This window comes from Podarcis pityusensis (genome assembly GCF_964106645.2).
Source record: "Podarcis pityusensis genome assembly, chromosome: 6".
Classification (NCBI taxonomy): Eukaryota; Metazoa; Chordata; class Lepidosauria; order Squamata; family Lacertidae; genus Podarcis; species Podarcis pityusensis.
In genome coordinates, this window is record NC_138030.1 from 63,174,631 (window position 1) to 63,197,612 (window position 22,982).

The 22,982-nt window shown below is 41.6% G+C and overlaps 1 protein-coding gene and 1 long non-coding RNA gene across 4 annotated transcripts; one reads left to right on the forward strand and one right to left on the reverse strand.

Moving 5' to 3' along the window:
• Nucleotides 1–1,854: 1,854 nt before the first annotated feature.
• On the reverse strand, nucleotides 1,855–5,276 carry LOC308478852. The gene is made up of 3 exons (XR_013987336.1): nucleotides 5,176–5,276; nucleotides 3,132–4,077; nucleotides 1,855–2,762 (listed from the first exon to the last, which is right to left on the reverse strand). It is a non-coding gene; the product is annotated as an uncharacterized lncRNA (long non-coding RNA).
• Nucleotides 5,178–22,923, forward strand: LOC308478834 (methylcrotonoyl-CoA carboxylase beta chain, mitochondrial-like). 3 transcript variants are annotated; one of them, XM_081008927.1, is made up of 13 exons: nucleotides 5,178–5,317; nucleotides 7,090–7,419; nucleotides 8,592–8,788; nucleotides 11,158–11,336; nucleotides 11,737–11,817; nucleotides 12,640–12,818; nucleotides 13,909–14,101; nucleotides 15,737–15,828; nucleotides 18,610–18,766; nucleotides 19,934–20,056; nucleotides 20,687–20,835; nucleotides 21,123–21,204; nucleotides 22,329–22,923. In XM_081008927.1, the coding sequence occupies exons 2-13, from the start codon at nucleotides 7,094–7,096 to the stop codon at nucleotides 22,416–22,418; spliced, it is 1,848 nt and encodes a 615-aa protein (XP_080865053.1). In that variant the 5' UTR covers nucleotides 5,178–5,317; nucleotides 7,090–7,093; the 3' UTR covers nucleotides 22,419–22,923. The 3 variants fall into 3 exon arrangements, with proteins under 3 accessions (XP_080865053.1, XP_080865054.1, XP_080865055.1); XM_081008928.1 differs by having other exon boundaries at nucleotides 5,212–5,338; XM_081008929.1 differs by lacking the exons at nucleotides 5,178–5,317; nucleotides 8,592–8,788 and having other exon boundaries at nucleotides 7,251–7,419.
• Nucleotides 22,924–22,982: the final 59 nt, after the last annotated feature.

A 22,982-nucleotide genomic window follows, 5' to 3' on the forward strand; every position in this document is an offset into this window, starting at 1 on the left:
GTTCATCTGGCCAAACCTCAGGCATCCAAAGCTTAATCTTGTATACAACTTTAGTATGTTGTATTCTAATACCTGCAAATTCAACTCATTTGTAGGTATGTTCTTTTGCTGTAATTATAATCCTCTAATAGTAAACTCAGCTGGAGAGCACAGAGAATATTGTAAAAAACAAAACAAAAACCTGAACCACTAAGAAAGAGTGCTATGCTGCTATCAGTGTGCTATGGGAACTCCAAGGTTTGCTGATTTGTTTTTTTTAAACTTTATTATTATTGCTTTATTAAATCTGTATACTGCCCTTCACCCATAGATCTCAGGGGGGCGGGGAATAGGAGAGAGGCAAAGCTTAAGTTCTTTTATTTCGTGTATGCTTGGGGTTTTCCTGTCAGCGTCACTTGGGGAAGTTCTCTTTCTATTCGCTTGTAATGTTTCCTTGGTGGTGAGAGAGGCTGGGGTGGCCTAGGGTGTGGTTGATCGTCTTTGGCTGGCTGCAGTGGGATTTGTGTGTGTGTGGGTGAGGGGGGTTGTCAGGTTAAGTTAGCCATATTGAATCATATGCTGTCAATGGGTTATGAGCTCTTTCTAGTGTGAGCGGGTATTGTTATCTTGGATGATGTTCAGTAGGGCCAGTTCTGGAGTGACTTCTAGTACCTGTTTAGTTATTTTGCTTATTTCTAGTATGACCGCGCACACTCCTTTTCTGACTGGGTCCTCGATTACTTGGTTTGGTGAGATCTGCTGGTTCAGACACAGCATATGTCTGAGGAAGCCCCACATGGGCTCATGGGGAGGAGGTGCGAGGAGAAAACTCTTGTGACAATGATTTCTTTGGCAACATGGAAGGGCTGTGGTGGGATCCAGAAATGGCAGCCCCCGATCACTTAACTGCTCTCTTCTCCATCAGCTTGGGAGCTTTTTCTGAGATGCTTGCGTGGTATGATAGCATCCTTTGTTGTATGAGCATCTTTATCAAGATGCTAACAAATCTGCCTGCCTCTGATCAGTTGTGCTTCAAGGGAAGCTCACCAGTCCTGATTCTTTAATATTTTCCAGCCCAGATAGATGTTAACCAAAGGATCTCACAATAGTCATCTCCTTGCAGGAGCAAGGAAGCATAGGAGAATCAGATACACCACAAGGGCATCTTGGGTGGGATGGCTTTCAAAGAGGGCTAGACAATTGCATGGAAGAGAGGCCTATCAAAGGCAACTAGCCGTGATGGCTATGCTCAGCCTCCCCTGTTGGAGGGAACAATGCTTTTAAAAAGCACTTGCTGGAAGCCACAGACTCCCCAAACGTGTTTCACTAGGACCCTTCCTTCCCTCTGCCCTAGTACCTGAGAGTCATCACATCTCTCCAGGGATTTGGCCAGAACGAAGTATATGTTGGGGAATGGCTCCCTCCTTGCAAAGAAAATGAAGGAATCAGCAGGCGCCTGACTCCCAGCCATGCTAGCACCAGTCTGGCGCATGAGGGTGGAAGACACAGGAAGGAAGCCTTCCTATAGTATAGGGCACTCAACTGGCATTTCCACCTACCTGAACTCTGAGCCTTTCCCTGCTTGTTCTGGACTGCCTCTCTCCTAAGGAAGATGCAAGCTCTTGCTGAAAGCCACTGGTGGGGAGAGTGTTCCTATGATTCCCAAATGTTTCAGAAGCATCCTTTTGTTCCTTTAGCAGTTTAGCTGCTTGATATAATCATAGCATGGCAGAGTTGGAAGGGATCCCAAGGGTCATCTAGTCAAACCCCCAGCAATGCAAGGATCCTGCCCACAGCCTCCAAACTCCAGCCTTCTGGTTACCATTGCAATTCTGCATGGTATGGAGAAAGGGGAGAGAGAAATGTGTTGCTCATAACACTGATAAGCGATCCACACCATGCAGCCCTTTCAATAACTAAAGTCTAAAGGGCTGTCACATGGAGGATGAAGCAAACTTGTTTTCTCCTGCTCCAGAGGCCCTTAGGGCCTGAAGCGGTGACTCTCCTTCCTTGGAGGTTTTTAAGCAGCGCTTGGATGGCCATCAGCCATGGATCATCTAGTTGAGATTCCTTCATTGCAGGGGGTTGGACTAGATGACCCTTGGGATCCCTTCCAACTCTACAAGTCTCTGATACTGTGTTTTAAAGAGCATCCAATGCGCCTTTAAAGCACATGACTTCTCCCAAAATGATTCATGCCATTGTGGCTTCCCTCTCACAGACCTACAATCCCCAGAACCCCTAAGAAACTACAATTCCCAGGATCATTTGGGGGAAAACATCTGGTTTTTAGAACAGGGATGAAGAACCTGCAGTTCTCACCCTCATTTCCTAGGAACCAGGCATGGGAAGCTCAAGTGCTTCTAACAGTATGGTTATAGGGAGAAGTGTGTATAAAATATTGAATGTAGAAGGGTTATTAAGGTAATTGTATCAGAATGATTATGGGAATGTTAAGGAGGGAGGGAGGGGCAAAGAGATATTGTGGGATTCTGGTGGTGAGTGATGATTGGATGAGGATTTGAAAGGGAGTTTGAATGTGAAGCAGTTGAGAGCGGTGGGTTCTGGAGGGGGTGGTTGGGCAACTAACTATTCAGCTTAGGATCAGTAGTCTAGTCGTCATTTTTGTAATAAAGCAGAATATAAGATAAAGAGAATATGAGGCCATAAGCTCAGGTACACACGTCATCCTACAATCATTTAGTCAATCATCCATACAGTCTCCTTTAGTGAGGGTGCAGTACCTAGGATCTGGACCAAACATTGATATTTTTTGCTCTTTTCTAGTTTCATAGTTTGGACGCGGGTGGCGCTGTGGGTTAAACCACAGAGCCTAGGACTTGCCGATCTGAAGGTTGGCGGTTCGAATCCCCACGACGGGGTGAGCTCCCATTGCTCGGTCCCTGCTCCTGCCAACCTAGCAGTTCGAAAGCACGTCAAAGTGCAAGTAGATAAATAGGTACCGCTCTGGCGGGAAGGTAAACGGCATTTCCGTGCACTGCTCTGGTTTGCCAGAAATGGCTTAGTGATGCTGGCCACATGACCTCCGGAAGCTGTATGCCGGCTCCCTCGGCTAATAAAGCGAGATGAGCACTGCAACCCCAGAGTCGGCCACGACTGGACCTAATGGTCAGGGGTCCCTTTACCTTTACTTAGTTTCATAAGTTTGTTCTGGTTTTAATGATGTAATAGGGGTGGGGGCTCTTTTAATACTGGGGGCTGTCACACACTCCTTTTCTTCTTTAAAAAAATTATAATTTCCCCTCGTTTTCAAAAGCACATGCATTGTCTCTTTCTTCAGGTTCTTCAGTTACATTTGTTGTGAGACATTGGTGTTATATGCATTATAGGGCTGGGAAGATTCGCAGGGCAGTTCACAATATGAAAATACAAGATGAAAAAACACAAAATTCATAATAAAACCAAGAACAAAAGGGTAGGTCAGTAACATAAGTATTACATGATTGCAGATTCTGTGACCTTAGTCACACCTGTGTGCTGGAAGTCTAGAACCAAAGAGATCTAACTTCAAATGTCCATGCAGCTATAAAACTTAGTCACCATCCCTCAGCTTAACATTCCTCACAATTATGCTGTGAAGATAAGAGAGCAGCCATGATTTATTTGGACTAATTAATAAGTCTGCAAAAGATCTGGCAACCTAACTTACACACCCAAACTCCCTCAGTAGTTACTGAGCTTCTCCTTGGGCTGTTTTACTTTTTAGTGGTTTCACAAGCTTATTCATGGTGTACTAAGAGTTTCCTGATCTTTCTTTTTTTGGCAGAATTTTAAAATTTTATTTCCAAATAGAATGCTACCTGGGGGAAAAAAAAGTAAGACTGGAAGGAAATGAACAAACATATAAAAGATGAGGCTCTTGCATCACTTCAGATATACCAGTCAATCTGCAACTAACTATACACCTGTTTATTATTTTTCATATGTTTGGTTATTTTAAATAACATATGAAAGACAAACTAATAAAACATGGCAACCTTGTTTCCCCTTGCAATCGGCTCTCAGAATCAACATAAAGCCTTCCAGTGCAACTCCTCAGCCAGATGGAAAAAGGGTTTTCATCTGTTTAAACACTCTCTGTGTAAAAAAATTAAAGAATAAATCCAATATGAAATATATTGAGAAACATGTGGGGGTGGGTTGGGAAGGGCAAGTTAGGCAAAGATAGCACAGAGACGGGATTTGAAAACATAATGAAATAAACTCAGGGAAACAAAATGTCCAGAGCTAAGGTAAAGGGACCCCTGACAGTTAGGTCCAGTTGCGGATGAGCCTGGGGTTGCGGCGCTCATCTCACTTTACTGGCCAAGGGAGCAGGCGTACAGCTTCCGGAGGTCATGTGGTCCGCATGACGTAAGCCGCTTCTGGCGAACCAGAGCAGCGCACAGAAACGCTGTTTACCTTCCCGCCGGAGTGGTACCTATTTATCTACAGTGGTACCTCGGGTTAAGTAATTCGTTCCAGAGGTCCGTTCTTAACCTGAAACTGTTCTTAACCTGAAGCACCACTTTAGCTAATGGGGCCTCCTGCTGCCGCTGTGCCGCCGCCACACAATTTCTGTTCTCATCCTGAAGCAAAGTTCTTAACCTGAGGTACTATTTCTGGGTTAGCGGAGTCTGTAACCTGAAGCGTATGTAACCTGAAGCGTTTGTAACCTGAGGCATCACTGTACTTGCACTTTGATGTACTTTCAAACTGCTAGGTTGGCAGGAGCTGGGACCGAGCAACAGGAGCTCACCAAGTCGCAGGGATTTGAACCTTTTGATCCACAAGCCCTAGGATCTGTGGCTGAATCCACAGAGCCACCTCATTTAAACCATGGAACTCGCTCCCACAGGAGGCGGTGATGGCCACCAATCTAAAGATGGCTTCAAAAGAGGCTGGCTGTGCTCTGCGTCTAAAATTGGAGGCAGCAATGCTTCTGAATGGCAGATGCTGGAATCCACAGTGGTTGGGCGTGGACGCTTGCGAGATTCCCTACAGGTGTCTAGTTGGCCAGCGTGCGAACAGGACGCTGGACTGCCTGGCTTTCCTTCTGCCCTTCTGCCCTCCCCGCTCGCTGTACTCGAGGAACAGGCGTGAGGAAGCGCCCGCGAGAGACTCGCTCAGCACGTGCTGTTAACTGGCCAGGGGGAAGCGCGTGAAGAAAGCGGGCATGCGCATTCCCACACTTACCAGGGGACAGGCGTTGGCTTCCGCCCTTGTGAGAGAGAGAGAGAGGCCATGGGGGCGGAGCCCGTCCTGGACGCTGAGGACGCTTTACGTACTGAAGCGGGGCCGGGGACTTCTGGGAAAAGCCAAGAGTTGAAAGAAAACGGTAACTTCGAACTTTCCTTCGGTGCGTCCCGAAGCGGGGGGCGGGGCGGGTAGAAAATGGCCGTTAGAAAACGGTCGTCGGGTGACGCAGCTGGCGGTGGGCGAACCCAGTGCAGTTGTCGGGTTAACGCCAGAGACGGAGGGGACGGATAAAAAAGGGAAACAAGGCCTTGGTTTCGCCTACAGCGAACTTGCCTGTTCAGCTGTTTCCCTCGAAACTCCGGGGCCGCCCTTGGGGCCAGAGCTCTGAGTTGTTTCGCGGGGCCTTCGGGAAAGAGACCCGCCGAGACCCGCCAGTTAAAACAAAAGAACGAAAACAAGCAAACATGAGGCGGACAGCAAAAAAAATCGTCCATCCTCTCAATTAGGTGAAATGAAATGTAGTCAGTGCAATAAAAGCAAGCGACAGTCAGATCAGTTTTGGCCAAGGACTTGTTGAACGCGCGCTGAGACAAAGCATTCAAGCTCAGTGTAATGCAGCTAGAACAAATAAGTTTCCATGAGTTGCATATATTCCTAATTCTGCATCAGTGCAGTTCAGAATACAACAACCATTTTAGAAGCAAAGAGACGAAGCAGACACAGAAGGAATAGCAGCCTTGCCTATCCTGTTGTTCTTCAGGGGTAGTACAACTCCCATCAGCCTAAGCCAGCATTTAGCCAATGATCAGGGAAGATGGGAGTTGTAGCCCCAAACATCTGGAGTGCTCTCTGTTGGAGAAGGCTGCTGGTGCACCCTAAATGGACTCCCAGGGTTTGTCTTGCCGCAAAATAATTCCGTATTTTTTTATAGTTGGTTGAGGTTTAATTTCAGCCCATCACTTTACAAAATAAAGTTGACCTGTTAATGGCTTAATTTAGCTGACAGGCTACAAACTTATGCCCACTTAACCTGAGAGTAAAGGTGCAGTACTAAGCCCCAGATATACCACAACTTAATTTCCCCTAAATTCTGCATGGTGGCTTCCTCCTAGTTATTGTGTTGTTGCACTGTTATAACTGAAATGGCATTCCTTCTTTTTTGTGTGTGACCCTGGTCCCTTCCTTGGCATAAGGAATTTTCTGCTAATGCCTGGGTTTTGGCAGTCAGAAGATTCAAATACCAGCCTCAGGGAAGCACTGGAGTCTCCTAACCACTGAGCTTTGGAATTAGCTATTTTGGATGGGGTGCTGTGAGATTTCCTGGCACAGTGCTCATGTATTATGTGTGGAATGGGTTCAATCGCATCATCATGGTATTAATGCTGTTACCACAGGATGATTGATCTCTTTTTGCACTAAAAGTGTATCATTGGGAATAACTTTGTAATTGGTGGTTGGCAAGAGCTTTTTTCTAGTGCTTTTACTGTGCTGTTGATTTTGCTGCTGGTAGAGTATAGCATCCCAACTAGCGGCAGTGGTGTCCAAACTTTTTCCAAAGAGGGCCAAATTTGATGAAGTGAAGGGCCATGGGGGTCAACCAAAGTTAGGCCCCTGAAACGGACTTTGGACGTGCCTGGTGTAAGGTATAAAGGTGGACCCTAGAATGGTCCTTCCTTTAAGTTAAATTCTTTAACTGTTGAAGTGAAATGAAATTAACTAGCAGAGATTTTGCTTCAAGAAAAGTTTTTGTGTACTTGCTTCCATACAGCATTGAAAATGATAACTGAAATGTTCTAGTCGTATGCCACAATATTTTATCTTGGGAGGGCTATTGGTTTATTTTTGTATGAATTCAGGGATGATATGGGATGTGCATTTTAAAAATAAGTAATATGTTATTTATCATTCTAGGATCATGTGGATCGCTCTCACCATGCTCTCCAGGTATTCACGACACCCCTCGTCTACTTCCTGCTCTTCATTATTCCAAACTTCCAAGAGCATATGTCAGGAAGTTGGCATAGGCAGACAGCAAATATGGAGCCTTCGGAGATACAAGGATGGAAAAAAATGCACCAGCGTGGTTCCACATAACATGCTACATTCCTCCTCTATGAGCTTCAAAATAAACAATAAACGTAACCATCCAAAAAACTTTCCAGTATTAGATGGAAGCATCCCTTCCCTGTATAGACACGTAGTTGAAGGCAATGCAAGAAACAGTGAGATCTGCATTCAGAGGTAACTATTTTTTAAAAAAAATATTTCTGCAGCATTAGTCCCTTGATTCAACAGTTTTGAGTAAGGTATGCATTTTTAGGTTCTTGCAAACTAGCCTTACCTTAGACCAGGATCCAAAATAATTCCCCTGGCTTCAGTTTTTTCCTTAATCGGTTTGCTGAATTCAATTATCTATAAACTTGAAAACTGTTACAAGTTATTTCTCCTGCCTCCTGAAAGGTTTGGTATGATTTCTCAACTTATATACGTACCTGCATATGTCTTGTGAAGATTTTTGTTTTCACAAGTTGGGTAGATGCTTTAGCACTTTTGGAGTAATGTTAGCTCATTTAAAAAGGCATCTAGCAACTTGATACCATAAATGTTATCTGTGTTATATGCTTTACAAATTTTTGAAAATGTCATAAAACCTGTCCCTCATTTCATTTTGAATGCAAAGATATATATGAGTCATATCTTCCTAAGAGTTTTCAATTAATCATGATTCACAGATAAAGAGAGGAAAGTGACTCACTACTTGTACGTATTGGTCCTGAAGAAAAAAATGGCAGTAGCCCAAAGGGCTTTATTCAAAACTAGTCGTGCAAGCTGAAAGAAAACTCATGAAAATGAGTACTTTGCATTAGTTATTTTAGTTTAACTGTTTCCATTTTATCTCTTGAGAAAGCCAGAATTCAAATATCAAATACAGTTAATTTTTGAATGATAGGCTGTCCTAGCTTTGTGGTTGGCTATAGGACTGTTTGGGAATTTACAGTAAAATCATCCAAGCACTTTTACTTTTGAATATGAGACTGGTTCCAGGTAAGGACAAAATTCTATCTGCTCTTTTCATTTCGTAAGAAATATAGTTCTGAAGAAGCTGTTTTAAGTCTGTACTTAGCCACAGTTCCATGAAGCAAACTGTTCATGTTTTTCCAGGATGAAGGTTATGTCTATGTCATACAAGGTTTCCCCTAATTTGACATGTGAACACATGTATGTGTCCAGTTTAAATTCATATTTTTTTTCTTTGTTGCTGAATTTTGAATAATACAGTCACACTATTTCCCCACAAGTATGATGGCAGTGTTGTTAATATGTGTGTTGGATTAACTTGTTCTTAAGGTACTTTTGTCTTTGGCAACAGAAGTTGGTTTTCAGTTCCATTGAGCTTTTCATTTTGATATCAGGTATTCAGAGTTGCTTGTGAAGGTCAGTAAAGGAGGAGGAAAAAATGCAATATTGCGCCACACTCAGAAGAACAAAAAGTTGCTTGTTCGTGAACGCTTAAAGATGCTTCTTGATGATGAAAGTTTCCTTGAGCTCTCCCCTTTTGCAGGCCTTGATATGCCTTATGGTGATGTTCCTGCAGCAGGATGTCTCACTGGTAGGTTTTGCGTAAGGGATTTTTTAAAAGGTAAATCGCAGTATAGTAAATCTGCATGCACTTAATCAGTTCATGCCAATTGATAGTGTGGCCTGCTGCTGTTAATAAATAACAAAATCTATTCCATCTGTGCTATGCCTGTTGGAAGATGCAATAGTGAAGACAGAATGAGAGGGAGACACTAGAGTGCCTTTAAGTTACCTTTTCAACAAGCAGAAGCAAATGTTTGGATCAGGTTTGGTTTGGCACACATCAGATAAGGCTTTCCTAGGTGGGTATTAACGTACAGTAGACTTGTAAATCTGTTTATGGTATCCACCTTACAAGGCAAGAGTCACACTCATAGTTTTTCTTTCATGCTTAAATGTAATGCTTTTTTTCTGCATATAGTAAAGAAAGATTTCTGAGGGGCACATTATATCTGTTAACTAAATTAAAGTAGAAACTTAGGTGCTCTGTAAAAGACAAAATGGCATCCTCATATCTGCATTTAGCCTCTTGCCAGCTCTTTTGCCTACCTGCTCCTTGATCCAGTGCAGCAGTGACACATGATGTCAGCAGTGGAAACCAGTCCTCACTAAGCTACACAGTTGAGAGATTGATGAAGGGCTTATGAGAAAACAATACTTAGAATTTAAGTAGTGGCCTTGAAGTTGGTAGGAAAGCTGTTCATTTGTGTTTTCCCATTGTGGTTACGTGTGTAGTACATATTATGGTGTCATCTATCTGGGATGCGTAAAATTAGCCTCCATTCTTTTGCAGCATGGACACAAGGTTTAATGAGTTAAATTGATAAATTAATCAACTAAAGCCTCAGTCAATTAATTGGTCAGGCTGTGATTTAGAAAACATTTGTTCTGAGGATGTTTTGGATTCTTGTCTGTGGAGCAGGAATGAAAAAAGTATTAAAGCTGGCCTTTAAATCTAATATCTCAAGCTGAAATATTGATAATACTGTATGTACATTTGATAGATTATCATCTGACTTTAACTGATCAGTGCAATCCATACCCAACCTTATATCAGATGTGGGGTTGAATTGAGCAGAGACACCCTTCAGCTCAGTTAACTGGTTGCCAGACATTCAAGTAGATAGAAGGCTTGCTGGTAGTATTCACACTTTCAGAGCCCAACAGAAGACTTCAAAATACAGGGGTTGGGAATCTAGACCTTGAGCTGGCCCAGGGATCAGGCCCAGTTGTCCTGCCTCCCCCGCTTCCATTGCAGCCACCATGAGCAGCTGGGCTGGGAATGCAGTGGTGGCTCCTCTTTTAGCAGTGGGGAGGAATTAGGATTGCAGCCTTTATTTAACTGGTTGAAAGAATTAATTTGTTCAGGACAGAAAGAATCAGTTCTGTGACAACAAACAAAGCAATAAGGAGATTCTACACTGAGCTTATAGGACAGGGGTCAGCAAACTTTTTCAGGAGGTAGCCGGTCCACTGTCCCTCAGACTTTGTCGGGGGCCGGACCCACCACCTCCTGAAAGCACCCCCCTCCCGAAAGGCTTCCCCCGCCTATGCCACTCATGCCATAGCCACCGATGCTGCCTTGTCTTCGGCAGCATCCTCTGTCTTGGCGGGGCACAGAGCCCATGCCGCTGGCCTGGGCGGCGGAGGCAGCCTCCACACCACTGCCACTTCCTTCCTGCTCGGCTGCTTCCTCCCGCTTGGCCACCTTAGCGGGAAGGAAGGGGCGGTACCCAGATTCCACTGGCCTGGGTGGCGGAGGCAGCCTCTGCGCTGCTGCCGCTTCCTTCCCGCTTGGCCGCTTCCTCCTGCTCGGCTACTTCAGCGGGAAGGAAGGGGCGGCGCCCAGAGGTGTCCGCAGCTTCTGATTGGCTGCAGGAGCTTCCTGCAGCCAATCAGAAGCTGTGCCGCATTGCAGAAATCAGTTTCCGCATGGCGAGGCCTCTGCGCTGCGCCTGATTAGCGCAGGGACTGATCGAGTGGGTGGCAGGGTTTGGAAGGTTTGCGGGCCGGATTAAGGAGCCCAGTGGGCCGTATCTGGCCCGTGGGCCTTAGTTTGGCAATCTCTGTTATAGGATCTTTTGATAAACAAGTAATTTTATCTGCATGTATTGAAAAATGTCACCATAGGATACCTTATCAGCTGAGTCACTGCTTAGTTCCACAACTGTTCTCATTCACTACACATGTTCAAACTCTAGCAGCATTGTAAGTAAAAGAGGATAGCTGAAAGTTGAGCTGCATTCTTTCTGAGTTCCTTGGCATTTTAATATGCTACAAAAGATCTCTCTAGAATATTTATGTACTTAATTGCCTTAGTTTATGATCCGGTTACAAAATATTCCAAAGTGGATAATTCATACTGTTTGTAAAATGTAATGACAATAGTCATTGCTGCAGGTATTGGAAAAATCTGTGGAGTCTGGTGTGTCTTCATGGCAAATGATGCAACTGTGAAAGGAGGGACCATTTATCCTATTTCAGTGAAGAAACAACTGAGAGCTCAAGAAATAGCAATTAAAAATAGACTTCCGTCTGTTTACCTTGTGGACAGTGGGGGAGCATTCTTGCCACTTCAGGTAAAAGACATGTTCTATGAAACTGGTTGATTTAATTTGCTTAAAATTATTCCCTTTGACTTGTTTTATCGTTAGCTTTCAAGTCTGTGTCCTAAAAATATTGTATACTCGAAAAATAGTCAAGGTAACAAAGTCAAAGCCAGTTTGTCGTTGAACTGTCAATGAATTAACCATGTCAAAGAAAGATGAGTTACCGGTATGTATAAAATTACTGTACAGAATATACATGGGGTTTTTGGGAGGGAACCCCAAAAAAGAAAATACAGATTTTCGGAAAAATAATGATTCTTTCAGTGTGCTAAAAACCACATTTGAAAAAGAAAGAGGCAGAACAACCGCATAGAACATAGGCTTTGTAACTTTTGAATTTTTACTGTATTTCCTGCCTCTGTATTATTAGGCAGAGTTGTTTCCTGACCAATTCCATGGAGGACGAGTTTTCTACAATGAGGCTGTGATGTCTGCATTGAAAATCCCTCAGGTATAATATTGTGAAGAAATCTGTGCATTAAAAATGCATTTCCAAGTAGTATATAGTTAATAAGTAAAAGAATGCACTGCTGAGGAAAACAGTTCATAGTGTTTCGGAAGAGTCATCCAGCAGTTTAAATTTTGCATTTGTTGCACAAGGAATAGGTCCACTATGATCAGAAACCATTATGGTAGATAATCACTGGCCATTACATTCATATCTTAAATATCTGACCATAGTTAGTCATTAACGTCTTGCATTAAACACCTGTTAGTACTTTCATCTCATTTGATTCAACAGACTAGAGAAAGATAGCCAGTGGGTCACATTCTGAAACATTCCTTCTAAATTCTCTTCACATCATGAACACTGTGGGTCCCTGAATAATCTGAGCTGGTTACCCTTCCCTTTGCAACATGTCACACAGGCATGATACTACTACCTCTTCTCACTTGTGATAACACTGGAGCAGGTTCTGCCCACCTCAAAAAATGTAGGTGTGGAGAAAACTTGCTGTAAAAACCCCCAGCCCTGACAAGCTGTCACAAATCATAATACAGATTTTGTATCTGAGGTATGGCCTGCACATGCTTTCCTTGCTTAAGTAAGGATTATATATTATTGCTGTACAATATAAAATTAAGTCTGCGATATTTGATACTGCTCTCTGAAATAAAACTCCTGACTCCTTTTCCCTGTGGGATTTTCAGCGCAATTTCTCAATATAATCATATGCTTGATAACTTTTCCTGGAAATTTACAACATAAAATTAAATATTTCCTCATCTTTGTTCTTTTTTTCTTACCCAGCTATCTTGGTGTGTCCTCTAGGTGGCAGTTGTGTGTGGTTCTTGTACTGCAGGAGGTGCTTATGTTCCTACCATGGCAGAGGAAACAGCCATTGTAGACAAAATTGGCACAATGTTTCTCGCTGGGCCCCCTTTAGTTAAAGCTGCCACAGGAGAAGATATTCATCCCGAGGCACTGGGAGGAGCCAACCTGCATGCTAAGTAGGTATAATATTTGTTCCTGAGCTCTTAATATTGATTGAATGATACCTTTAGTCCTAGTTTTTCTAGGTATAATGATCTCATTTTTAAAAAATGCCTGCAAATGTCAGAAGCATCCAGAAACAAAAAAGTGCTGCATTATTTGCACTTAGTTGGCCCATATCTATTTCTGGGTCGAAAATCACCCCTCAACATACAACATTTGTTTGTTTATATCCTGTTCTTTCAGTACCTTGCACAAGTACTGCACATTTTACATTAAAATGAGGGAGGAACAAAACCAAATAGCAAACCGTACAACCCACTTCTAGAAAAAGGAAGTACTGGATCTCACCAAGAACACCTCCTTTGTTCTCTTAGAATGGCAGTGGTGCCCACCTGAGAGGCGTGGGACTGAGTTTCTGTGAGTTCTGGCTGGAAAAAAGCCCTGGTACCACCGATTGTTATTTTCACAGCAAGAATCGGAATACAAAAAGCCAGACAGCATCACTGCACTATAGGCCTGATTGGAAAGGTGTGCTTTCACACCACACTAAAATCTCAAGAAGAAAGCCAACCTTATCTCAGAGCGGAGTGGTGGTCCACAGATGGAGTGCTGCAACCAAGAAGACCTTTATTTGCATCACTGCCCCATGCCCTATGCTTGGTAGAGGGATTGTGAGAAGCTGCTAAGATCCTCAGCACATCTAAATCCATAGGCCAGAAAATAATGGGAGAGGTGCTCCTTCAAGTACTTGGGACCCAGTGAAATATGTGGCACCATTCACAGCCCTGGCACCTGCATTCTGCAGTAGCAATAGTTTCTGTCCAGAGCACATTGTGCTACTCTAAACATGAGAATTCATGAAGAAAACTAATAGCACTCCTCCTTCAGTACAGTTAATGCAAATTGATATTACAGTCTCACCAGCTTTAATATATTTTTTGTAAGAAATTATCTTGTCTGAGGCAAATGTTTATTATTTCCAATCACTTGAAAGACAGAAGATAAATATAAGGAATCATTTATTTTACTGTTAGTAGTAATGTTTTCTGATCATGTTTGTTGAATTTTATCTGTTGCCAAATATTTGTAAATTATTTTTCTCAGGGTCAGTGGCTGTGTTGACCATTTTGCATCTTCAGAAAAAGAAGCATATGAATGTGTTAGAAATATTATTTCAACACTCAATTATGAAATTCCTACAGAAGAAACTGTAGAGTATGACAATCCCTTGTACAGTGCTGATGAGCTTCTGGGGCTTGCACCACAAGATTATAGCTACACTCTACATATAAAATTGGTAAGGAAAATGTTTGCTGCAATCTGAAGTTAGGCTACTTGATATAAATCCCATTGATGTTAGTAGGCTTAAAAAATAAACAGTGTGACAGTATAGTTAACAGTGGTTGAACTACAAATCCTGTGGCTCAGTTTTCTTGGATCATTTATGTAAATTGGTGAAAACAAAAAAATCCTGTAAGCATTTTAAGGACTAACAAATTTATTATCAGATAAGCTTTTGAAAGAATCCACTTCATTGCATGAAGTGCGATCCTCAGTTGGCAGCACTGTTAATTATGCTTCATGCATCTGATGAAGTGGATCTTAGTTCATGAAAGCTTATGTTATAATACCTTTGTTAGTCTTTAAGGTGCTTGCAAGACATTTTGTTGTTTACAGCCAACAAACACAGCTACTTCTCTGAAAGTTGTCCATTGCTGCTTGCTTTTAGAAGTACTTCCAGAGATGATACTGTGTTGAGGTGCTGAGTTGAAAAGGTAGATCAAAGGTTAATTTGAGTATTTCAAATGGTCTACTCCTTTATGTGTGCATAGTCAAGGCCATGGTTTGTAGTTGGTTGTTATTTCTCATAAAACTCAGGAAGAGATGTGAGAAGTATTCACCATATTCTTCATGAATCAAAAAGCCTTATTAGTCTGAGTATTTACTTCTACTTAGTTTTTATTAGGAGTAAGGCTGTCCTACTCTTTCCCTACTCCAGCTTAATAGAGATGCCTGATCACAGGGTGTACTTCATTCCAGATCTAGGGTGCTACTGCCAAGAATACCTTATTCTGGATGCCAGTTAACAGAATCTCTCTTGATGTAAGAACAAGTAATAGGACCTGCCCAGCAGATCTCAGGTCATGGTCAAGATAGTATTGAGAGAGGTGTTTTTTCAGGTATTCATGTCCCAAGCTATTTATGACTTTATATGCCATATTGACGATGGCATACAAAGCCATAAATAGCTCGGGGCATAAACTGGGCTCAGTGACAAATAGACTGGCAACGCAACTGCATTGTAAGCAGTGTTGTATGCTCCTGAGTTATCATATTTGTCAGTTTCCGTGCTGCAACATTTTGCTGTAGTCTCTGAGCCATCTTCTAAGGGTAGCCCTACTACTGTAATGGTAGTCAACCTGGGAAGTTACTACAGCCTGGATTACTGTGATCAGGCTAGCTCCATTAGGCTGTAGCTGTTGAACCCACTGGAATAATAGAATCGTAGAGTTGGAAGGGACCATGAGGGTCATCTAGTCTAACCCCCTGCAATGCAGTGATCTTTTGCTCAGTGTGGTGCTCAAACCTATGACCCTGAGATTAAGAGTCTTATGCTCTACCAATACCTACTTAAATCATAAAATTTTAGCTTTGGATGTACGGTCAGTATCTAAAAAAGTAAAACAATTTTGAATGTTAAAGTTTACAATTTTGTGATCTAACAGAGTAGTATACCTGACTCAATCATACTTGAAGCCGACTCATTGAAATCATTGGATTTAATTTCAGTGTGTCTACTCGTAGTATGACTTAGTCAGACATCATCCATTATCTTTGAATATTGAGCCATAATTGGAGACAGAAGACATGAATTTTTTTCCAGCAAGCTACCTAGTATTGATTTTTCATTTCTCTTGACAATATTTTATAGATCCTGAGTCGGATGATAGATGGCAGCAGGTTCCAGGAATTCAAAGCTAATTATGGAACTACCTTAGTAGCAGGATTTGCCTACATAGAAGGGTAAGGGAGAAGTTTAAACCAGCGGGCCACATTATTGCAACACTTTTTAATGATTAGTTGTTCAAGCAAATGGTAATTTGATCCCTGTTAGAGTCACCTGAAATTGCAGAATTGAGCTTAGATTTGTTACAGAGATAGAAATGTAGCCATACTATATTATGGCTCCCAGGTTGTTTGGATCACTTATGCAATTGTTTTTACATTGTTACTCTTTTTTTGGAAGCCAAGGTGTATAACTGGATTTAAATTTTGTTGGATTCATTGTATTCCAAGTGCTTAGTGCTTACATTTTGGGGTTTTAAAGTAATATAGTCTGTACTTAGCCACCTGACTAGACAATCAGCGTTGCTGATTAATAGTAAATTGTACCTGTTGTTGTTTTTTTTTAAATTCATTGTATGTGTTTATAGAATTATTTACAACGGCAGTACTATACCCACATCTGTGAATAAGCCCTGTTGAATTTAGTGGGACTTACTTCTGTGTAGAATGCATATGATTCTACCGTTAGTAATTCTTCTTTTTAAGATTTATCTCTGCTAAATATTTTCATATTTCAACTTAAAAAGCAAAATTTTATTTTGGCATCTCAGAGCTCAGAAGAATTATCAGTATTACACTACTAACAAGCCACCAGCACTTAAGTTCAGCCAAAGACCTGATTACATTAAGCAAATTAGCAGTTTATTTAATAAACATAGAAATGGCTAGCTTTGGGCCAAGACACATACCAATATCTGAAAGACCATGATCAGCTCTAAAAGATACTGATCAGACCTAATTTAATATAATCTAGTTGATGAGTTTTTTCTAGGATCTTTCCAGAATAGTTGTTGTCTTGCACAAATAATTTACAATCGCATTCTTGCATGAGATCCAATCCTTCTCTCATGTAGAACTTTGAGGTGTGGGGAACTTGCATTCCCAACAAACATCAATTTGCTGTTGCTAGAGAAATGTGAGTTCTCAGCTATCATCACCACTCACTAACACCTCATATTCAGTCATACCTCGGGTTGAATGTGCTTCGGGATAAGCGCGTTTGAGTCGTGCTCCGTGGCAACCCGGAAGTAACGGAGCGCGTTACTTCCTTGTTTCGCTGCTTGCACATGCGCAGATGCTCAAAATGACGTCATGCGCAGAAGCACTGAAATGTGACCCGTGCACGCGCAGACGCGGGCTACGTTTGCTTCTAGATGCGAACGGGGCTCTGGGACGGATTCCGTTCGCATCTAGAGGTACCACTGTATGTGCATGTGTGTGCTGGGCACCTGCTAACTAGAGTCCAGCAGCAAAAGCCTCCTTTCACCATTTGTCCGTTTTAAAAAATCAAAATTTTAAGGTGCTATGGTTTGTGTATCCAGTGGGAATAGTTGCATAAAACATTTCAAACTATTTGATGAAGGGGAAGCACTGGCAAGTCTACCCAAGTCCCTCCATAACTTTGTTTAGCAATTTTGTGAGTCCTCCTTAAAATTAATTGCATTGCAACATATACAACGTCTTCAAAACAAAATGTCAGTACGTTGAACAGGCTTTCGCCCAATGTGCAGCTCTCCGTGCAGCAGACCATTGTTCTTATCCATGCTCCTTCTCTGTCCAGTGAGAACTCAATGCCATCCTGTTAGCCTTCCTTGGGCAAGTGCTACACTGTATTTAATATTTTGAAGTAATGGCTTCTTGTGCAGAAAATCCCTTTTTGCACATAGCTGCTTAAGTCAAGTCTAGGATCCAGAAGCTAGTAAGTGCTTGTGGTGCAGCCTGAAAGAGCCTGATGAACTGCCACCTTCTGGGTTGTCAGTTGAATGGTTAAGCAGGCCTTATTCTCTAGGGCTGATAATAAGACTGCTTTCACTGACTCTAAGATCACTCAAAACTTTAAAAAGCTGAAATAAATATTTAAAGTCCGTTTTGTAAGTGAAAGAGAAGCCTCTTGTGGCCTAACCTTTTCCATTAATGTTAAGCTTGTCTCTAAGTAGCTCTAGAAAGTGAATTATTTTGCTAGGATTAATAAAGCATGCGGCAGACTCAAACTCATTGATTTCCTCTGAGATGAAAATATGATAGTTGAGATGGTTTGTCTTTTCATCATAATGGAAAATTACGCCACAGAGAATATGAACTGTATTTTGCTTCCTGCTGTAAGCAGACTTGAGAACATTAACAAATAAGTTCCATATTAACTACTTATGCAGGATCATCTGTTTATGAAAATGTATGCTTTTGTCACTAAAAGTACAAATTTGCATGATTAATTTGAGCTTTTTCAGCCTTGAATGTCCATAACCAGTACATAATAAGTAACCCATTAGATTGTTGCTTCATACTTCGGCATTGGAACCATGTTTGTCCATACATTCTAAGCTAGCCTACAATCTTGTGTGGACTACAACTGCCATCATTCCCAGCCATCATGGCCAATAGTGAACATGCCTTCCCCTCGCATAAGGGGCTCCCTAATAATTTATGACAGATCTCTTGCACAAACATTCCCGCTTTTGAGAGTAAGGGAATTTAGACAAGAATTTAGATAAGTAATTTTCCATGCCTGCACTTCACCCAAACCATATTCTTTTAAATGACTTGTAGCAGCAGATTATTTATTGTAAACACTTCTAAGTATCTTGGGAGTTTTGAAGCAAAAGTAATGCAAATCATTTGTTGCCTATTTAAGGTGATATTATAAAGTTATAGTACTAAACACATGGAGGGTACTTACTGTGTTGATTTCAATGTTTCTACTACCCTTGTACTATAAAAAGTGTTTTATGTTTTTGTTAGACAGCTAGTTGGAATAGTGGCTAACAACGGTGAGCTGACTCATGAAGCTTCTCTGAAGGGTTCCCACTTCATACAGCTTTGTAGCCAACGAAACATTCCAATCCTTTTTCTCCTGAATACAGCTCCATGTGCAGCAGAGCCAACCAGTCTCGCACAGGTAAAGCAGCTAGTACAGAGCACAGTCAAAAGGCTCTGAATTAGGGTATCATGCTTTCAGTTTCAAATGGAAAAAAGTTTTTTCACTGGAAAAGTTTGCTCACTTCGGTTCTTCCCTGCAATAACAAATTCCTCTGCATCCAACAGGGAACGGGTTCTCTGAATGTAAAAAGTTTGAAAAATGATTGAGGGGAAATCTCTCCACTTGGTATTTCCCAGGTTTAAGGTAGCTTGTGGGACACGGGTGGTGCTGTGGTCTAAACCACCGAGCCTAGGGCTTGCTGATCAGAAGGTTGGCGGTTCGAATCTCCGCAATGGGGTGAGCTCCTGTCGCTCAGTCCCTGCTCCTGCCAACATAGGAGTTCAAAAGCACGTCAAAGTCCAAGTAGATAAATAGGTACCGCTCCAGCGGGAAGGTAAATGGCGTTTCCGTGCACTGCTCTGGTTTCGCCAGAAGCGGCTTAGTCATGCTGGCCACATGACCCGAAAAACTGTCTGCGGACAATGTCGGCTCCCTCAGCCAGTAAAGTGAAATGCGCACTGCAACCCCGGAGTCATTCGCGACTGGACTTAACTGTCAGGGGTCCTTAACCTTTTTTTTAAGGTAGCTTGTCAGCCAAATTAGGAGCCCAACAAGTTAACATCTGAACACTGCATAAGAAGTGCTGTTGTATACCTAGAAACTGTAATTTCCTTATAATGCAAGCTTCTTTGTTGGAAATTCAGTAGTAATGATTACAATTAACTAAATTCTTGCTATGTGAAAAAAATCAGAACTAGCAGATTTCACCATATACAATGAAAAATAATGTTCCCTACAGAGCTCAGTATTTCCAAGTAGTATACTTTGTTTTTGTGCCTGGAAAATGATGGACTGGCAGTTTTTGAAACTCCTGTTTCCTTTTAGTCTGCATGTGCATAGACAGAGAGCTTTGGTCTTGTTTTGAAGAGGAACAGATTAGAACAATGAATTTCTAGTGCTGAATCCTGCATTAATTACTACCATCTTCTTCTTTTCCCCCCTTTTACTGTTGGTAGGCAAATTAGTCACTTAAATATTCGTATAAAAGATTTGCAAATCCTGTACATGTTGAGACCAGGAATAAAGGGAACATCTGCATGTAAAAAGTAAAAGAAATAACTCTCACCATTCTTTATTTTAATTCAGGCAGAGGATCACACTAGTAGGCTGAAAGCACAAGCATCCATGATGGCTGCAGTTGCTTGTGCTGCTGTTCCCAAGATAACCCTTGTGATTGGTGGCTGCTATGGAAATGAAAGCTATGCTATGGTAGGTTGTTGAACGTAGGATCAGCTTCTCCTTCCTCACCCACATGCCCCATGTACACAGCTCCTGTCCTAGCTAGTTTCTTAGGGTAAAATTCAACATGGTGCTAAGTCTCTTGTTCCATCAGTGCAAAGATTTCTCCTTGCACAATGGGGCAGATGTTCTTCTCCCTCCTGACCCTGCATCCCCTCCAATACTTGGATTGTTACTTACCCAAGGAGTAGATTTCATCATGCGGTCACTGGGTTGGGACAGATCTGTTCTAGGTGTTCCCCCAACCCTCTGAAGGGAAGGTTGTGGTCGTGGGAAGAAATGGATTTATGTGTAAGCATAAATCCTTGTGCTTACAAGACATGGTAGTTGAATGCCACACTTGAAACTTGATATAACTAAGAATCTCTAGCACGTAGTGAAGAAAATACAGTATTATTGTTGACACAAGTAGACATGGCACCAAAGGATCAGACTGTACTGAAACCAGAAATTGGTGTTTTAAATTAGATGGACACTATATTTCACAGTTCTTTAATGCCTTCTTAATATGTTTCCCTTGAGTCAATGCTTTGTTCAAGCTGGCTTAAATGGTGAGTTTTCATTTCTGAATTTCTCTGGTCTTGTGTTGTCTGTCTTTAGTGTGGAAGATCATTTGATCCAAACTTCCTGTTCCTCTGGCCCAATGCAAGAATAGGCCTTGTGGATTCAAGACATTGCCACACGCTCTCATTTATTTGGGATGCTGATCGACAAGGAGCAGAAGTAGACTTAAAACTATTAAAGGAAAAGTAGGTGCATTCAACAAAAACCTCAGTGTTATGATTAAATTAATGGTATTGATGTTTCTCTTTGGATTTCAGGGTGCTGCTTCTAATTTTTTTAATAGCTAAAAGAATTATAAATTTTTGGAGTTACTTGTTTTCTATACTAGCGATTATTTTACTTTTTGAAGCAGACCGTTGGCTCTTCAGTTTGGGGGTATTAAAAATGTGCTATATTGTCTTAGTATTCCCCAAAGTACAATATATCTTTACAAATGCAGTTGAAAATTGAATTTTTTCTTTTGTCTTTTAAGACTAGAGGAAGAAAGCAGTGCATTCTACTCTTCTGCCAGACTCTGGGATGATGGTGTAATCCTACCGCAGAGTTCAAGGAAGGTAAGCTTCTTTCTCTAAGTGTATGTCTCTATAAGATGTTCAGTATCTCTTCCTTCCCAAGCCTACCTGTTAAAAAATACTGGTTTCTGGTTTTTCCTATTAAAATAGTATATGGAGGGGAGGGGAAGAAGGCACATTTCCTTCCCCTGCCTTCCCCCTGGCTGTGTGCTTGTTTGTTTATTTGTTTGTTAAAAATACGCCCCCCCCCCCTGTTAAAAACCCTTTTTTAAAAACAAAAAACAAAAACTAATTGAATATTAGTGTGACTTCTGAATTATTTTGGACCAGTTGTGGAGCAGGTTGGCCTGATGGAGGCCTTTTAGATTAGAGCCACAGGGCAGTTCAAGGGTAAGGGCGCTTTAGACAGCCCTAGTGATTAGTAAGGGAGTTGGTAGGGCAGACATAATTGAAGGTAAAGGTAAAGGGACCCCTGGCCATTAGGTCCAGTCATGACCGACTCTGGGGTTGTGGTGCTCATCTCGCTTTATTGGCCGAGGGAGCTGGCGTACAGCTTCCGGGTCATGTGGCCAGCATGACTAAGCCACTTCTGGTGAACCAGAGCAGCGCACGGAAACGCCATTTACCTTCCCGCTGGAGCGGTACCTATTTATCTACTTGCACTTTGATGTACTTTTGAACTGCTAGGTTGGCAGGAGCAGGGAGCGAGCAACGGGAGCTCACCCCGTTGCGGGGATTTGAACTGCCGACCTTCTGATCGGCAAGTCCTAGGCTCTGTGGTTTAACCCACAGCGCCACCCGCGACCCTAGACATAATTGAAACAGAACAGTTATTGGTAGCATACTTTAGGGATGTAATTCTCTCTGAAATAATGGGTAGATGATGTTTTTTTCTCTTAATTTACTGCAACAATAAATTGACACAACACATTCACTGCTTGTTTATCTGCTTCCTCCTATATTCCTTTGCTTGCCTTTCCTACAGTTTCTGCTTCACATATTTTTTCATGATAATTGCTTTTAGCATCTTCTCCTTTATCCTTAGAGTGACCTTCTGATACGTTTTATTCAGCTTCTACAGTAATTGTCAGTCTTGTGAAGCACTTTAGAATGTTCCAAATACATTAATTTTTGTTGTTGTATTTGTTGTGTGTTTCTTTTGACAGGTTATTGCACAATGCTTAAGAATTATGAAACAGCAGAAATACCAGATCATGTCCCTGCAACAGTCTCCTCTTCCTGTCATAAGAATGTAAGCAGGAAAGCCTGCTGGTAAAAAATGAATTTGAACATCTGACTCCCTGGATGTTAAATAGAAACAATTAGTATTTTAATATTGTCATCATGATTTCTTAGTATGAAAATGTTTGATTTCTATATATGTTTATATATCAGTCTTCAATCATGCTTCTATTACTGTCCACACCCAATGATAGGATACTTTAAATTGATGTCTTTTGTGCTGAATATAACCAAACAAGTATTATGGAAATCATTTATTAGCTGATATACCAAGGTTTAAGGTGTGTCAAGTTAATAATTTAAAGCAAAACTTAAATAATACAGAAAACAGATTTAACAGCACCAGAAACACCAGAATATACTAACCAGCCAAGCCAAAAGCTACCGTTTTACTGTTTTGTTTTTAATTATTTACTTGTTTTTATCTTGTATTCTGTTAGCCACCCTGAGATCCTATGAGGAAGGCTGGTGTATAAACCTAATAAATTAAATAATTCTTTGCCACCACTTCCAAAAAAACCAAAATGAAGGGGAGCCAACTGATGTAAACACCTTATTTTTATCTCTGGCAGTTTTTA

Bases quoted from the DNA above. Each gene is read 5' to 3' on its own strand.
- LOC308478834 (XM_081008927.1), top strand. From the start codon at position 7,094: ATGTGGATCGCTCTCACCATGCTCTCCAGGTATTCACGACACCCCTCG. The intron at 18,767-19,933 runs GTAAAGCAGCTA...ATTTTAATTCAG, and splicing joins AGCCAACCAGTCTCGCACAG to GCAGAGGATCACACTAGTAG. The intron at 20,057-20,686 runs GTAGGTTGTTGA...GTCTGTCTTTAG, and splicing joins GAAATGAAAGCTATGCTATG to TGTGGAAGATCATTTGATCC.